General features: G+C 43.7%; 1 protein-coding gene across 3 annotated transcripts in view; it reads right to left on the bottom strand.

The window, feature by feature from the left end:
- Nucleotides 1–5,362, bottom strand: part of cenpl (centromere protein L) — a 5,632-nt gene extending 270 nt beyond the window's left edge. Inside the window, exons 1-5 of one of the 3 annotated variants that reach the window (XM_061803095.1) lie at nt 5,264–5,362; nt 1,406–1,571; nt 1,078–1,329; nt 423–986; nt 1–336 (exon numbers count right to left, since the gene is read on the bottom strand). The exon at nt 1–336 is cut by the window's left edge and continues 270 nt beyond it. In XM_061803095.1, coding sequence (XP_061659079.1) covers nt 262–336; nt 423–986; nt 1,078–1,329; nt 1,406–1,571; nt 5,264–5,274 — 1,068 coding nt within the window. In that variant the 5' untranslated portion in view covers nt 5,275–5,362 and the 3' untranslated portion in view covers nt 1–261. Of the gene's footprint in view, nt 337–422; nt 987–1,077; nt 1,330–1,405; nt 1,583–5,160; nt 5,211–5,263 lie in introns of those variants that run through there. The other 2 variants (XM_061803105.1, XM_061803085.1) reach the window with 2 other exon arrangements.
- Between the last annotated feature and the right edge of the window lie 13,241 nt (nt 5,363–18,603).

Here is an 18,603-nt window from a genome sequence, read left to right as displayed (position 1 = left end):
GATGCTCAGCAAAATGTAATCTGTTCTTCATTGGTACCCCTCTACAATGTTTTATAACAGCTACGGTTACAATTTTCTTTTTACAAAAGTTGGCATGGAGAAACAATGCTAGAAAAAAAGTGGTTGTTTGTGGAAACTACACAGATGACTTGTACAGGTAAAAATTGACACTTTTTTTTTACAATCCTAATATTTAAGAGAGCAAGAAGACGAAATGTATTGGACTTTGACAGTGAATTTCACGTCTTCCTGATAGTCTCTTTAAATTGGCATTTTGAAGAGGGCACATTCGGTCAGCATCGTCAGTGTGGTGGACATGCATTTGCTGTTGGAAATCTGAAACAAAAGCACAAATAATTGTTGACCTCTGTTTTGTTTGGCGTGACAAACCGGAATGGAAATCCTTTTTCCAATGATGGTACCTTGATCTTTCCGCTACATTTAGCTGTGCCCAGCGCTGTGGATACATGGCTCAGGCTCCCAGCTGAAAGATCCACCTTGAAGTGTCGGTAGAATTGGCACAGGAGCCCCTTCATGAGCCTTATTACCTCGTCTATATGAATAATGTCGTCTTCTTCCACCGCTTGTGGTGGATCCCTTCTTATAGTACGCCATAGCTCCCACGCATCAGTTGGGTTTACAGCATAGGTGACATGAAGCAGTGGCTCTACTGGAAGAGTCCAAATCATTTTGAGTTGCTTGACATTGGAGTCTGTGTGGCAATTTGTCCATAATGCCACCAACCACTGCAAGCTGGTGTTGCTGATCTCCAACAATCCAAAGCAGCAGTCAAAGTTCTTCTGGAACCATAATTTGACCAAAGCAGTGAGTGCCTCAGTCCCACTGCTCCCAAAGAGTGGTAGACAGACAAACTCTTTTGGAAGTGAGTTAATGTAGTCAGGGTTGCCATTGACACATGCTAGCCAGCCAGTCCATACTGTCTTCTGGCACTCATCCTGGCTGGTAAACAAGGACTTCGAGTAGATCTGTAGTAAGAGACAAAGGGTAACCAAATGAACCTTGTAAATGTCCTTAAAATTAACATTATGAGCATTTTCTCTACAGTCCTCTGCTCACCTCTATTAAGATGGCCTCTGCATCAATATCTGTCCCAACCAGGCCATGAACCACAGAGAAGGAGACACTAAAGCAAAGTGTACCTCCCACCTCCACTGCCAGACCTTGTTGCTTCTCTGCAGCCATAAATGCAGAGAGCTGCCTGGCATAGCTCTTCAGCTGGGTGTAACGGAATCGGTAGAGGGGTGTGACATAGGACAGCTGCCATTCTCTTTTCATCAGCGACTCCAAATGGTGAGGGTTCACCTTATCCTATTAAAAGTGAAGGAGTAGTTAGTCACAAGCTGTATCTCTCTCATTAAGTGAGAAGCAATTTAGGATGACTCACTATGAAATCGTCCAACTTTGGTGCTCTTCTTTTTATGTTGAGACGCAGGGACGTTCGGGCCCTTGTCAAGCAGAGATGTGAAGCTGCCATCAATGTCTGGTAGGACTGTTGGTAGCTCCTCCCTTTACTACTACTCTGGATAACACTGTTGGGAGTTCTCTCCACACTAAAAACACACTTCAATTTATTTGAAGATTTTACGATGGGGAAACCTTCACATGGAGAGTGAAACTACAAAGTTAAAATGTCAAAATAACTAATATTCCAATAATAAGATCAGTTTTTAACAATAAATGTATTCCATCCATACATACATCCATTTTCTGAGCCGCTTACCCTGACAAGGCTTACGGGGAGTGCTGGAACCTCTCCCAGCTGTCAATGAGCAGGAGGCAGGGAACACCCTGAACTGGTTGCCAGCCAATTGCAGGGCACATGGAGACAGACAAGTCGCACTCACAATCGCACTCAATCACACTTGGGGGGGGAATTTAGAGTGGCCAATTTATGAATGTCTTGGGGATGTGGGAGGAAACCAAAGTGCCTGGAGAAAATCCATGCAGGCATGGGTAGAATATGCAAACTCCACACAGGCAGGACAGGGATTTGAACCCTGGTACTCAAAACTGTGAGGCCGACGCTCTACAGCTGTGTCGCCATGTCTCCAATAAATCTATTATATTTAAATTATACGTTTTTGACCAAGGGTGATCCCTTAAGTACTGTACTCTTTCATTTTCTGTATCGCTTATCCACAACGGGGTCGTGGGTGTACTGGAGCCTCTCACCCAGCTGTCTCTGGGCAAGAGGTGGGGTACACCCAGAAATGGTGGCCAGCCAATTGGAGGGAACATATCAATAAACAACCATCACACCCACATTCAGCAAAAATTTTGCATCCTCTATTAACCTATGTTTTTTGGGGAATGTGGGAGAAAACCGAAGTACCCAGATAAAAAAAACACGCAGGCACGAGGAAAATCTTCCAGAAATCTTTGAAGCGTTTAAAAAATAATTTTATGTACTAAATCAATACACCTACTCATCACCAAATGGGAAGAAGATCTTTCCATGTCAAACGACCATAACTATTGGATACAGATATTTAACAATACATTTAAAATGACGAAAAATCCAAATCTACTCCTCGTAGAATATGTACTCGCCAATGACTACATTTTTAGTACACTGTTCATAAAATGGGCTTTTCTCCATCAAATGTGTGCGCAATGCACCTAAAATACCCCAGTTATCGATTTTCATGCAATATGGGAATGTATACCAATTCAATGCTTCTGGACTTCCGTTATACACAAAAAAAATCTCATTTTAAACTTAAGGATTCAACTTTCCCCTAGATTGTGTATACTTGCCAAATTAATCTTAATTGACCTACCTAATAAATATACATGATCATTACTCGAGGCATTAACCATTGATAAGAAAACAATTCTATGAATCTGGAAAAACAAATAATCCTTTAACAATCAGTGGCTAAATGTCATCATTGAATAAATTTGGTTTGATAAAATATCAGTGCAAGGGAAAAAAAAAAAATCAATTTTATTGACAACTTGTCACCGTTGCTTCAAGCTAGACTCTTGATTTCGTTGCCTGGGTAAGGTGGCTTCTGACAATACCAAGAATACTTTCCTAAGGGTGAAAAATGGACTTTTGACTTCTGCAGTCTTTGTTGTCAAGGTTGTTGTTGTCGGATAAATCATTCTATTTTATTTGGCTTATTATCAATATTATGATTATTATCTACTTTTTTTTATTTTTATTTTCCTTAATTGTTTAGATAGGGCCCAAAAAAATATCTGTTGTGGTTCTGATTTCCTACATTTCAGAACTAGGATCATAACGTCGGAATTTCTTTTTTTTTTTCAAACAAAATATTTCTGTGGTGCCGCCATTTTCTGATCACTTCTCATTAATTTAGGCTCTCTCATGCATAAAGAGATAAAAAAAATAATGAAGATTTGTGAAATGTGAAAAAAAATGTCAAAAATCAGACTTGGCAAAAAATGAAAATGTAACTTGACTTGATATATGGTTCAGTCATGCTATGACATGGGAGAAGGTAGTTAAGATAGCTGACGCTGGTGAAGACATATGTACAGTGAAGAAAGTAAGAACGTGAACACCCTGCTATATTAAAAGTTCTCCCACTTAGAAATCATGGAGGGGTGTGAAATTTTCATCATAGGTGCATGTCCACTGTGATAGAGATCATCTAAAAATAAAAATCGAGAAATCACAATGTATGACTTTTTTTTTTTTTAAATATGCATTGTTCTCAAATGAGTTCAATGCGTATTTAAAAAAGGAAAATTGTCTTTCGCAAGAGGTTTACGTAGGTTAATGTGTGGCTGCAACATGCTTCTGTGTACGGGGGCTGAAGCCCATCCCAGCGTTTATTTTCTTTTCCTTTTTTTTTTTTTTTTTTAACACATACACATTGGACTCATTTGAGAACAATGCATATTTATTAAAAAAAAAAAAAGCCTGTCACAGAGAGGTTTACCAAAGTTTAACGAGTGGCCGCAACACTCTTTGTGGAGGAGCCGATTTGCGGTCTTTTTCCCCCCCAATCATAGTTAACACATTCATGGGTAGGGTGGGAATTTTTTGCCTTATTGAGATACGTCTCCTAACAGACCACAATCAAGGAAATAACACTTATTTTCCGTTTATGGTTAAGTTATATGATCTTTACTAATTTATAATCTCATCCCAAAATATAACTGCTAACTTTGACCGATGTTATCGTCTCCTGATACCAAATTATGGCTTCAGATTAAATCACTTAAATATTTTGATATACTGAAGGATAGAATACGTGAAAATCATGATGTCCCAAAAATGGGACGATGCCCACGAATGGGTTGTTAAGGAACGTGAATTCGTGTAAAACCGGGGGTAATTTATTTAAATATTGGTATTTGTATTGAAAAAAATCTGAGTGGCTCCATCACTATTGGGATTTATTCTTGATTGAGAACAGATCCAGCAACGAAGTATTTGTTTGCGTCCAGACTTTTATACGCTTTCAAACTCTTCTGTGTAAATCGTGACGATTTACTCACCAGATACATTTGTAGATCCAGTTGTCCAAGACAAGCGGAAACGGGTTAATAGTCTACTTTCTTATCGGCGAAAACATCGACTTCAGCATTAAGTATGGGTCCTCTATGCCAAATATGTCTCTCATTTTTCCACATACCTTCATCTATTATCGCCTTTTAAATGTTTAACGATATCAGACAAAACTCCGGGCATTGTCCTATAAGACAAGTTTTTGTTTTTGGAAGAATACGTTGTTTGACTGGCAATATGGCTAGTCACGTGACTTTGGTAACATAAGAGCACGAGCTCTATACACCCAAAATTACCGTTTACGTCAAGATAGCCACAATGATTTGGCAATGTATTTGAAAAAGGTTACGTTTAAAAGATACAAGCAAGTACAGTCTCTAAGGTAGACCGCGGACCCACCTCCCGAGAAAAAAATATAGCAAAGAAAAATGAAAAAAGTGGTTACTAATCTGGCACTTCTTAAAAAATTGACAGGTACTACTCGTTTTAGGACAGCTCAATTTAAGTCGTTTACAAAATGAACACAGCTTTCTTACAGGAAATTAAATCAAGCACACTAGAATAACGAAAAAAGTATTGTATCTATTTGAATGTAAATGGATCCGCTCTGAAGAGTATCCAGTATCCTGTCAACAACAGCAAAATGCAGAACTTACTATGATTTGTACACACGGAACACGACACCATACATCGAGACATATATCATTGTAATTATTACAAAATAGAAGCATTTCTGGATATTTGCAAACAGAAGACTACCTGTTCCACATGAGTACAAGAGCGCCAGGGGTGAAAAAAAAACTAAAAGATTTGAACTCTACGCGGGCCTTCTTCTTCAGTTTAACGGGCACATGACAAGATTTGCTTTGTATTAGCGCCACCTTTTGATATGGAGTGGGATGTGTAAACACCAGTACTCCGAACATTGCCGGTCATTACCGCACTTTGTTGTCCGTATTTCTCCATCTCTTTCGATGAATAATATTTTTGCTGCTATTAAATGAATTATGTGTGGACTAATTGCATGCTAGTTTTGTGATTTTTTTTTTTTAAACTCAATTTCCTTTGGTCCATTCCTCCGACTAATTCTTACTCAGCTGTGATGTGATTAAATAGATGAAGCGTACACTAATTATTTTGTTGTAAGTGATTTTATTTAATATTATTTGTCAACTTTAAATTCCCTGCGTTTAGCGAGGACTTGCTCTCTCTTCTCTCTCTCTCTCTCTCCTCTCTCTCTCTCTCCTCTCTCTCTCTCTCTCTCTCTCTCTCTCTCTCTCTCTCTCCTTTACTTATTGTTACGACTTAAGACCTATCTCTAATTTTGCTGTGCATTACAGATTTTCAGGCTGAATGGTCCATATTTCGTCCATCCATCCATTTTCTTAGCCACATATCCTCACAAGGATCGCAGTAGTGCTGGAGCCTATCCCAGCTGTCAACGGGCAGGAGGCGGGGTACACCCTGAACTGGTTGCCAGCCAATCACAGGGCACACAGAGACAAACAGCCACACTCACAATCACACCTAAGGGCAATTCAGAGTGTCCAATAAATATTGCATGTTTTTGGGACGTGGAAGGAAATCGGAGTGCCCAGCGAAAAGCCACACAGGCACGGGGAGAACATGCAAACTCTACACAGGCGGGTCCGGGATTGAAGCCGGGACCTCAGAACTGTGAGGCAACACTTTCCATCTGATCCACCGTGCCACCAGTCCATATTTCACAAACATCTTAATAGTCAGCACAGTGATGCAGCTGTAGAATGTTGGCCTCACAGTTCTGAGGTTCGCGTTCAATCCCGGCCACATCTGTGTGGAGTTTGCATGTTTTCCCCGTGCCTGCATGGGTTTTCTCTGGGTACTCCAGTTTCCTCCCACATCCCAAAAACATGCAACATTAATTGAACACTCTAAATTGCCCTTTGGTGTGATTGTGAGTGTGACTGTTGTCTGTCTCCATGTGTCCTGCCATTGGTTGGCAACCAGTTCAGGGTGGCCCCCGCCTCCTACCCGATGACAGCTATGATAGGCTCCAGCAGTCCCTCTTCCCTCATGAGGATTAGTGGCTCAGAAAATGGATGGATAGGAGTTACTTGTATGCATTTTTTGCTTGAAAAAATGAAATTTCCAAAAACACCAATACATTTTCGAGCAATTGATGAATCACATTGACTTTGGAACTGCAGCCCGATGGGGGCACAACCCAGTGCAATCTGTAGGCCGGTCCCAAGCCCGGATAAATGCAGAGGGTTGTGTCAGGAAGGGCCTACGGCGTAAAAACTGTGCAAAACAAATATGAGCATTCATCTAAAGAATCCCATACTGGATCAGTCGTGGCCCGGGTGAACAATGCCCGCCCCCGGCACTGCTAACCTGCAGGGCGTCGATGGAAATTCAGCTACTCTGGGTCGAAGACAAAGAAAAAGAAGAGGAGGAAACCGGATCCATCGTCAGAAGAAAGAGAGGAATGCACAGAGCCTACAACTGAATGTAGGGACTTTGAATGTTGGGACTATGACAGGAAAAGCTCAGGAGTTGGTTGACATGATGATTAGGAGAAAGGTTGATCTTCTGTGCATCCAAGAGAGCAGGTGGAAAGGTAGTAAGGCTAGAAGTTTAGGAGCAGAGTTTAAATTATTCTACCACAGAGTAGATGGGAAGAGAAATGGCGAAGGGGTTATTTTAAAGGAAGAGCTGGCTAAGAATGTTTTGGAGGTGAAAAGAGTATCAGATCGAGTGATGAGACTAAAATTTGAAATTGAGGGTGTTATGTATAATGTGGTTAGCGGCTATGCCCCACAGGAAGGATGTAACCTAGAGTTGAAAGAGAAATTCTGGAAGGAACGAGATGAAGTAGTTCTGAGCATCCCAGACAGCGAGAGAGTTGTGATTGGTGGAGATTGTAATGGACATATTGGTAAAGGAAACAGGGGCGATGAAGAAGTGATGGGTAAGTACGACATCCAGGAAAGGAACTTTGAGGGACAGATGGTGGTGGACTTTGCAAAAAGGATGGAGATGGCTGTAGTGAACACTTATTTACAGAAGAGGGAGGAACATATAGTGACCTACAAGACTGGAGGTAGAAGCACACAGGTGGATTATATTTTGTGCAGACAATGTAATGTGAAGGAGATTACTGACTGTAAAGTAGTGGTAGGAGAGAGTCTAGCTCGACAGCATAGGATGGTAGTGTGTAAGATGACTCTGGTGGTGGGTAGGAAGATTAAGAAGACAAAGGTAGAGCAGCGAACCATGTGGTGGAAGCTGAGAAATGAAGAATGTTGTGCGGCCTTTCAGAAAGAGGTAAAATAAGATCTCGATGGACAGCAGAAACTCCCGGAAGACTGGACAACGACAGCCAAGGTAATCAGAGAGACAGGCAGGAGAGTACTTGGTGTGTCTTTTGGTAGGAAAGGGGAGATGGAGACTTGGTGGTGGAACCCCAAAATACAGGGAGTCATACAAGGAAAGAGATTAGCGAAGAAGAAGTGGGAAACTGAGAGGACTGAGGAGAGGCGAAAGGAGTACATCGAGATGCGACGTAGGGCAAAGGTAGAGGTGGCAAAGACTAAACAAGAGGCATATGAAGACATGTACACCAGGTTGGACACGAAAGAAGGAGAAAAGGATCTCTTCAGGATGGCCAGACAGAGGGATAGAGATGGGAAGGGTGTGCAGCAGGTAAGGGTGATTAAGGATAGAGATGGAAATGTGTTGACTGGTGCCAGTAGTGTGAATGAAGAAAATGAGAGAGAAGGAAGAGTTGAAGAGGCAAGTGTGAAGGACCAGGAAGTGGCAATGATTAGTAAGGGGGAAGTCAGAAAGGCACGACAAAGGATGAAAAATGGAAAGGCAGTTGGTCCTGATGACATACCGGTAGAGGTATGGAAGCAATTTGGAGAGATGGCTGTGGAGTTTTTGACCAACTTATTCAACAGAATACTAGCGGGCGAAAAGATGCCTGAAGAATGGAGGAAAAGTGTTCTGGTTCCCATTTTTAAGAACAAAGAGGATGTTCAGAGCTATGGGAACTATAGAGGAATAAAGTTGATGAGCCACACAATGAAGTTATGGGAAAGAATAGTGAAGGCCAGACTCAGTATCTGCGAGCAACAGTATGGTTTCATGCCTATAAAGAGTACCACAGATGCATTATTTGCCTTGAGGATGCTAGTGGAAAAGTACAGAGAAGGTCAGAAGGAGCTACATTGTGTCTTTGTGGATCTAGAAAAAGTCTATGACAGAGTACCAAGAGAGGAACTGTGGTACTGCATGCGTAAGTCTGGTGTGGCAGAGAAGTATGTTAAAATAGTACAGGACATGTATGATGGCAGCAGAACAATGGTGAGGTGTGCGTTAGGTGTGACAGAGGAATTTAAGGTGGAGGTGGGACTGCATCAGGGATCAGCTCTGAGACCCTTCCAGTTTGCAGTGATAATGGATAGGCTGACAGATGAGGTTAGACTGGAATCCCCTTGGATCATGATGTTCGCAGATGATATTGTGATATGCAGTGAAAGCAGGGAGCATGCAGAGGAACAATTAGAAAGATGGAGACATGCAATGGAAAGGAGAGGAATGAAGATTAGCCGAAGTAAAACAGAATATATGTGCGTGAATGAGAAAGGTGGAGGGGTAAGAGTGAAGCTACAGAGAGAAGAGATAGCGAGGGTGGAGGACTTCAAATATTTAGGGTCAACAATCCAGAGCAATGGTGAGTGTGATAAGAAAGTGAAGAAACGGGTCAAAGCAGGTTGGAAAAACTGGCGGAAGGTGTCTGGTGTGTTATGTGACAGAAGAGTCTCTGCTAGGATGAAGGGCAAAGTTTACAAAACAGTGGTGCCATGATGTATGGATTAGAGACGGTGGCACTGAAGAAACAACAGGAAGCAGAACTGGAGGTAGCAGAAATGAAGATGTTGAGGTTCTCGCTCGGAGTGAGCAGGTTAGATAGGATTACAAATGAGCTCATTAGAGGGACAGCCAAAGTTGGATGTTTAGGAGACAAGATTCGAGAGAGCAGACTTCGATGGTTTGGACATGTTCAGAGGCGAGAGAGTGAGTATATTGGTGGAAGGGTGCTGAGGATGGAGCTCCCAGGCAAAAGAGCTAGAGGAAGACCAGACCAAAGAGAAGATTGATGGATGTGGTGAGGGAAGACATGAGGGCAGTTGGGGTTAGAGAGGAAGATGGAGAAGATAGGCTAAGATGGCAAAAGATGACACGCTGTAGCGACACCTAACGGGACAAGCTGAAAGGAAAAGAAGAAGAAGAATTGACTTTGGAACATCCCCATTTACATAACCAATATCAACTCTCCCCCCCCTCCACACATTGTCTTATTTTGACATCAGGAGACCAAATTCACCACAAAGCTGGTGTGGAAAAGGAATGTACTATGTACTGTATACTATAAATTGGCAGTAATTAGTCATATTTCATATATTTGTCACAGTCACAATGCCCCCAACTCCAACACAAAGTTAAATATTTCAGGTCTCTATTTCAAATCAAATGAAAAGCCTTTACTGTCACTGACGGTGTAGCGGTACACACACCGGACTTTGGCGCAGGTAGCGTGGGATCAAGGCCCACTCAGTGATGGTGTTGATACCTGTCCTGCAACTGACTGGCGAACACTACAGGGTGTAGTCTGCCTTTCGCCCGAAAATATCTGGGCTCGGCTCTGGCTCTCCCATGACCCTTATGAGGATAAGCGGCTTGGATGATGGATGGATCAAAAGCCTTTGGTGACATGATATGACCGGGTCCATGTCGCATTCCAGGAAGTTCAGGATAATTTCCTTCGTTTTTTTGGTGTGCAGTGTGAGGTTGTTCACTAAACACCACTTTGACAAGTTCATCTCTGTAGGCAGACTTATCTCAGAATCAGAATCATCTTTAATGGCCAAGTGTGTAAAAACACAAGGAATTTTTCTTCGACAGTGCTCAGTGCTGCCCTAGTACGACATTCAGACCAAAGAACAAGAAACAACATAGCAACAAGAACAAAGAACAAGAGACATTTCTGTTGATAGGAACATTCCTTATAAGACACGCAAGATGTAAAATATATATACAGTGAAGAAAATAAGTATTTGAACACCCTGCTATATTGCAAGTTCTCCCACTTGGAAATCATGGAGGGTTCTGAAATTTTCATCTTAGGTGCATGTCCACTGTGAGAGAGATAATCTAAAAAGAAAAATCCAGAAATCACAATGTATGACTTTTTTAATGATTTTTTTTTGTGATACAGCTGCAAATAAGTATTTGAACACCTGTCTATCTCCTAGAATTGCCTTTAAAAGTCCACCTTCACTCCATGTGTTATCCTGAATCAGATGCACCTGTGTGACGTCGTTAGCTGCATAAAGACACCAGTCCACCCCATCCAATCAATAAGACTCAAACTTGTAACATGCCCAAGACCAAAGAGGTGTCCAAAGACACCAGAGACAAAATTGTACAACTTCACATGGCTGTAAAGGGCTACAGAGAAATTGCCAAGCAGCTTGGTGAAAAATGTCCACTGTTGGAGCAATCATTAGAAATCAGAAGAACCTAAATATGACGATCAATCTCAATCGGAGTGGAGCCCCATGCAAGATATCACCTCGTGGGGTCTCAATGATCCTTAGAAAGGTGAGGAATGGTTTTAAATCATGCATGGCACAGAAGGTTCCCCTGTTTAAACCAGCACATGTCAAGGCCCGTCTTAAGTTTGCCAATAGCCATTTGGATGATACAGAGGAGTCATGGGAGAAAGTTTTGTGGTCAGATGAGACCAAAATTGAACTTTTTTGTCATAATTCCACTAACTGTGTTTGGAGGAAGACAAATGATGAGTTCCATCCCAAGAACACTATCCCTACTGTGAAGCATTGGGGTGGTAGCATCATGCTTTGGGGTGTTTTTCTGCACATGGGACAGGATGAGAGGATGACCGTGGCCATGTATTGGGAGATTTTGGGGAACAACCTCTTTCGCTCAGAGTATTAAAGATGGGTTGTGGTTGGGGGTTTCAACGTGACAATGACCAGAAGCACACAGCCAGGGAAACCAAGTAGTGACTCCGTAAGAAGCATATCAATGTTCTGGTGTGGCCTAGCCTGTCTCCAGACCTAAACCCAATAGAAAATCTTTGGAGGGAACTGAAACTATGTGTTTCTCAGTGACAGCCTGGAAACCTGTCTGGTTTAGAGAAGATCTGTGTGGAGGAGTGGGCCAAAATCCCTCCTGCAGTGTGTGGAAGCCTAGTAAACAACTACAGGAAACGTTTGACCTCTGTAATTGCAAACAAAGGCTACTGTAGCAAATATTAACATTAGTTTTCCTCAAGTGTTCAAATACTTATTTGCAGCTGTATCACACAAAAAATCATGAAAAAAATCAGATATTGTGATTTCTGGATTTTCCTTTTTCGATTATCTCTCTCACAGTGGACATGCACCTACGATGAAAAGTTCAGACCTCTCCATGATTTCTACGTGGGAGAACGTAAAATATAGAAGGGTGTTCAAATGCTTATTTTCTTCACTGTAGTTAAGTATGTTAAAAATGTCAATTGTGCAAAGGGATCAGTTTCAAGTGACGAACAGTGCGGTCTACAAAATATTTATATATATAAATATAGTCACTGATGGTGTAGTGGTACACACACCAGACTTTGGTGCAGTCAGCGTGGGGTCGATTCCCACTCAGTGATGGTGTCGATATCTGCCCTGCGACTGACTGGCGAACAGTACAGGGTGTAGTCCGCCTTTTGCCTGAAGGTAGCTGTGATAGGTTTCACCTCTCCTATGACCCTTGTGAGGATAAGCAACTTGGATAATGGATTGATGGGATAATCGGGTCAGCCAATAAATGATAAAAAAAAAAAAAAGTGCTAACCACGGTTTCCTCTGAAACTGAAAATTTGCTTTCGGGACATAATTTCGAGGGAAAATATCATATGGAAGTAAATATGTGCTTTCAGGATTTGAATTTGAAATGGCACAGAAAACAGGATTTGAATTCAAAATGTAAAGTGATCACATTTTCAATAGTTGTATTTCAGTGTAACTTTTCAATGTTAACAATTCAACTGGCTACAATTCGCTGTCTGAAATTCAACTGGCTACAATTCGCCCTCTAAAATTCACCGCCTGTGCCAGAGGCAGCGTTCCTTCAGGTCAGAATCGAACACTCAGCCAATTGCAGTAACGCTTTCTTAGTCCCGTAACAGCACATACTAAGAAAGCATAACTGAATTGGCTGGCTGTTTGGTTCTGACCTTGAGTAACCCTGCCTGGTGGCACAGACTTTGAATTTTAGACAGCGAATTGTAGCCAGTTGAATTTCAGAAAATCGCCCAAAGCTAGCTGGGATAGGCTCCGGCTCTCCCATGACCCTTGTGAGGATAAGCGGCTTGGATAATGACATGACATATACTAATGTAATTATATATACTAATACTGATTGGACCAGCAGGCTCTGAGTGTCCAAACATGGCACAAGGCACAAAAATAGTAGGTTCTATGATCAAGAATTTAATGACTTAATTGCCAGAGGGAAAAAACCTTTTCGAATGCTTACTACTTTTGACTTTCATTGATCTCTAGTGCTTTCCCCACAGAAGGAGCTGGTGGCCAGGATGTGGAGGGTCCGAAAGGATCCTGCCTGCTCTGGACCTAGTTCGCGTTGCGTGCAAGTCCGTGATAGTGTGACTGCTGGGGGCCAGTCGCCACTGAGTTTGGATCATACAGCCGGGAATCGGTTGCTGCCGAGGTTTGGTAGGTGGGCGGCCAAGGTTCGGTCGAGCCTTCGCCACCGCCAGGATGGGAACGTGCAGCTGGCAACAAGCCTTTGCGCCGCCGCTGAGACAGAAACTTGAGGCAAGCTATAAGCCTTTCCCAGTGCCGGGACAAGAGTGGGAGGCGGCCACGGAGTCGTCGTTGCTTCCGCCTGAATAGGAGTGGGGCGCGGCCGAGAAGTCGTCGCCGCCGCTGGGACAGGAGCAGGGAATTTTGTGAGTGGCGCCTGAAGAACCGCAGGCCGCAGAATGCTGTGTTATTGCTTTTTCGGTTTCTGACTTGGCACACCTGAACTGGGCGCTTGCCCATAAATGAGAGTCAGTGGCTTTAGTCGGAACCCAACGGGCTTCTCGTCTGGCTCAGAGTCAGAGTTCCCGGTGGGAGACTTGCAAAAACTGGGGGACATGAAAACATTCCTCCTGGGAACAGGATGGAGCAATGGGAATGATAAAGTCCTCTCCCTTTTCACTGGAGGAAAGTAGTGTTTGTCTCGTCTTTATCAGAATCCTCTCCATCCTCTGCACTTCAGCCCTCTGCAGATCGCGTCTGAGTTTTGTCTTTTTGGAAAACAAACCCTGGAGGTGCTATGGCAGGCTTGTCTTCGTTCGCCAAGTCCGCCATTTTACTTCGACTCTCACCCGGACGTCTGTCGCCACCGCGACATGGGTGTGGCACGGGAGCAGGTCTGTTGCTACCGTGACATGGATGAGGCGCGGCAGCGGGTCAGTCGCCACTGCGACGTGGGCTTGGCTCAGTAGTAGCTACTGCGGGGTGAGCGGGGTTCACCAGGAGATCTATCATCACCACGACATGAGCTTGGGTTGGCAGCGAGTCTGTGGCTACCGCACCGTGGACTTGGCTCGGCAGCGGGTCGGTTGCTACCGTGGGCTCAGTGTGGGACAGCAGCGAGTCTGTAGCAACCGCGACGTGGGCGTAGCTCAGCCGGTTATCTAATTCCCGGCAAACCTGGTCCGTGACGACCTTAAGTTTGGTACTCGGCTCCTCTATTTCTGCCCGCATTTCACGATAGAAGACCTTGTGATACTCGGGTCGCTGCATCTCGAGAGTTGCGGACCCCTCCTACCTCCGGGCAGGAAGTTTCGCCATAAGTTCCGGGTCCGCCGGCTTAGTCAATGCCGGCGAGGCGTGGATGGACGATTGCGATGTCTTAGTCGCTGCTCAGCGGGAGGCACAAGGGGGCACCCTGCTTGGGTGTCTTCTTTGGCCACTACGCGGAGGACCAGGGTAGATTGCCAAGCGGGTTCCCAAAAAAGGATAGGTGTATTCGGACTTGGACCTACCGGGCGAAGGCACTTGTGAGTTGGAGGCGCCGGGCGGCGACACAAACAGACTGGGACTGATCGTAGGGAAATGAAATTCACAGGTAATGTCCGGATCACAGTCAGGTAGCCCATCATATAGATTTAGGTCTTCCTCAAAGTCCGAAAAATCTGAGTCCAAAAGGATATGCGGTGGTGAAGGGGTTGTAGTTGGCACATAATTATGACGTACGGGCGGTGTGGGTGACCACGCAGGAGAGGACAATATAACGGAGCCCACCCAAATAGGAGATGCTTGGTCCTTGGGCTGACAGCGTCCCCGGCGATGTGCCTGGCGATGCCTTTCCCGCTGGGTCCTGTACTGGCAGTTTGTTCTGTCCGGTGTGGGGGCGGACCCAAATGCAGGACTTCGAGGTAGAGGCATAATGTTCAATGTGGTTTATTTCTGAAACTGGGTCATACACAGCGTAGCAGTCTGACAAGGCACAGGCACAGAAACGCTAGGCTAGGCAAGATCCAAAGACATGCAGAAAGGTCCGATGACTATGGTGCATACTAACAACTCAACAGGACAGGATCAAAAAGGGTACAGAATCGCTGTGACTAGGGTTACTCTAACTTACGCGTAGAAGCGGAGCATCCCACAGGCATGGAATGCAACTCACTAACACAATACAATGAACTGGCAAATGCCAGTGACAAAAACTCCAACTTAAATGCTATTAATTCTAATTAGAATTTAAATGTGAAATAGCTGTGACTGGTGACAGGTGTCTCTGCCAAGAGCAGTGGCCTGGCCACGCCCCTCTTGGCAGTAACCAAGCCTTGCTCATGACAATCGTGGTGCAGCTTGTGGTGGGGCTTGGTGGTTGCGTGGTGTGGAAGTGTCTATTTCAAATCCACAGTAAAAGGTATTTAGGTCGTCGGCTAGCACGCTCTTGTTTTCTACTGGGGGAGAACCTCACTTGTAGTTAGTGAGCGATTGTAATCCGTACCAAACTGATTTGGAGTCATTAGTGCCGAGATGTTTTCTCAGTTTAACTGGATAGTCCCTCTTTGCAATGTTAATTTATTTAGTCAACTGGGTTCGAATGCGATTGAAGAGGGCCCTGTCCCCACTACGATACGCAATCTCTTTGCTGCAGTTGTCTAAATCTGTCTGAAAACCACGGCTTGTTGTTATTGAACGTGCAAAACGTTTTTATAAGTACACATACCCCCTCACAGAAACTGACATGCACTGTAACAATATCCATGAATTCATCTAGGCTGTGCGCCAAATTTTCAAAGACACTCCAGTCTGTGCGATCAAAGCAGCTTTGAAGTTCTAATTTCGCCTTGTTGGTCCCACTTTTTAACTGATTTTACTAAAGGCTTTGCACATTTAAGTGCTTGCCTGTATGTAGGTATTAAGTACATCAAGCAGGGATCAGAGGAGGCAATGGGTGCGTGGGGAACTGCACGATATGCATTTCTGATGGATGTATAACAATGGTCTAGAGTGTTATTTGCCCTTGTTGGACATTTAACATGCCATTTATATTTAGGGAGATCATGGTTAAGTTTAGCTGTGTTAAAATATTCAAGGATAATGAGGGGCGAATCTGGGTGTTTTTTCTCAATCTTGTTTATCTGCTCGGCTAGTGTTAGCAGTGCTGCGTTCATGCTAGCTTGAGGCGGAATGTAAACACCGACTAGGATGAAAGATGTGAACTCACATGGCAAATAAAATGGATTACAGTTTAAAAACAGCAACTCTAAAAGCGGACTGCAGTGCTGAGCTGTGTAAGGTCTCTGCACCATTTCTCATTGATATAAAAGCATATTCAACCGCTTTTCGATTTCTGCGTTAGCTTTGAGACGTGGTCCCCACAGTAAAGATGAAAGCCAGGTAGCACAACAGCACCATCGAGGATGTGTCCACGAAGCCAAGACTCTGTGAAACACAGAGCGGCAGAACGTCCCAAGTCTTTGCAGGTGTTGATCAGAAGCAGATGTTCATCCACTTTGTTGGCTAGAGAGTGTAGGTTCACAAGATGAATCAACGGGAGCGTTAGTCAATGTCCCCTTTTGAGCAGTATAAGTTGCGAACCGGCTCGCGTCACCCTTCGTCGCCAATGCACAGCCTTGAAGAGTGTGCCGAGAAGTAACTCCGGAAAAAGATTCAACAAATTGTCGAGTGTGTTAAAAAAAAAGTCCAGAGAAGACTCTCTGATGGTTAACAAGTCCTCTCTTGTGTACTTGAGTCCCAAGACCCCTGAAAAACACACAAACACAAACAATACCAGTGAGAACGTGCCGAAGGCTGCCACACTGGTAGGCGCCATCTTCTTCGGAGATCAGCCCAACCACGGTGGTATCATCAGCAAACTTGATAACAGAGTTGCTGGGATGGGGTGGTGTGCAATCCTGTGTGTACAGAGAGTACAGGAGAGGACTCAGTACACCTCGAGGGGAGCCGGTGCTGGTGGTGGGAGGTGGAAGAGAGGTATGGGCCAAATCTGAGAGATTGTGGACACTTTTTGAGAAAGCCCTTTATCCAGCAGCAAATGTCGGGGATAGTCCAACTAGAGAGAGCATTTGTCAACGAAAATACCTGGGATGATGGTATTAAAGGCTCTGCTAAAGTCTATGATGAGAATCCTTGCATAGTTCCCCTGGTGGTCCATGTGGAGCGCATGTGATGAGTTATTTGGATGGTGTCCTCAGTGGACCAGTTTCATCTGTAGGCAAATTGACAAGGGTCAAATGACAGAGGGAGTGAATCCCAAATGTGACGAGCAACCAGCCTTTCAAAGCACTTCATGATCACGGGCAAAATGCAACAGGGCTGTACTTATTCAGACTGTCATTGGCTGACTTTGTGGAGATGGGGATGATTGTTGCCAATTTCAGGCAGGAGGAAATGTATTTGTTTCAGTTTTGATGCACATGGCAGAAAGACAACTAATAAATAAAGCCACTATTTCACAAAATTACAATATCATAACAAGACAGCATCTTTTCATCTCATTAATGCAAAACACCTGCAGAGATTTTCCTTAGCCCTTAAATGTTTTCAGTCTGGCTTAATTGACTTCAGAATCATGGAGAAGACTGCTGGCTGGACAGTTGTGCTGAAAACGATCATTGACACCCTCTATACCCAGAAAAATGTCTCAAAAAGAAATTTCAAAGAAGCTGGATGCTCACAGACCACTGTGTCAAAGTACATTAACAAAGTGTTTCGAGCAAAGGGAAAATGTGACTGGAAAAGGTGCACAAGTGACAGCAATGACTGCTTACCCCCACAACATTTAGGCATTAGGTAATTGCCTAGGTCTTTGGATTTAAAATAATTGATCACGTTGTTTCCGTCCATTGTGTTTTGATCACTTTCCAATGGATTTTTTCCCAGGTAAATCTTGACTTTCACGAACGGAGGGACATGTGTCCAGTGCTCGATCATGGGTGGCCACACTTTTTTTGCCTTGAGAATTAGTTTTCAGATGATTGAAAATGATTTGCTACATCAATTCATTACAGTCAGTTAGTTGGACAAAAAAAAGAAAAGAAAAAAAACTGGTACACTAACTATTGTCAATGAAGGAGTGGGATTGATATGAGGGATAGTTTCATGGTTCTATGCCACAGTGGTAAAACGTCTAAACAGTTTGAATTTCAGTGGTTATACAACGCCAAAGCAACGAAGCATTTTGGGGATTTTGACTACTCCTCCACTTGGAGCAGGATCTCATCCCTGACCGGGAGAGGGCATGCGACCCTTTTCCGACTGAGTATCATGGTTTCAGATTTGGAGGTGCTGATTCTCATCCCAGTTGCTTCACACTACGCTGCGAACCGCTCGAGTGAACGTTGGAGATCACGGCTTGATGAAGCCAACAGAACCACATCATCTGCAAAGAGCAGAAATACAATAGTGAGACCACCAAACTGGACATCCTCTCCACTGCGGCAGCACCTAGATATTCTGTCTTTAAAAGTTATGAACAAAATCGCTCACAAAGGGCAGCCTTGG

This window comes from Syngnathoides biaculeatus, chromosome 2 (genome assembly GCF_019802595.1).
Source record: "Syngnathoides biaculeatus isolate LvHL_M chromosome 2, ASM1980259v1, whole genome shotgun sequence".
NCBI lineage: Eukaryota > Metazoa > Chordata > Actinopteri > Syngnathiformes > Syngnathidae > Syngnathoides > Syngnathoides biaculeatus.
Note: the sequence above shows the minus strand (reverse complement) of the source record. Positions and strands in the feature narration are given on the sequence as shown.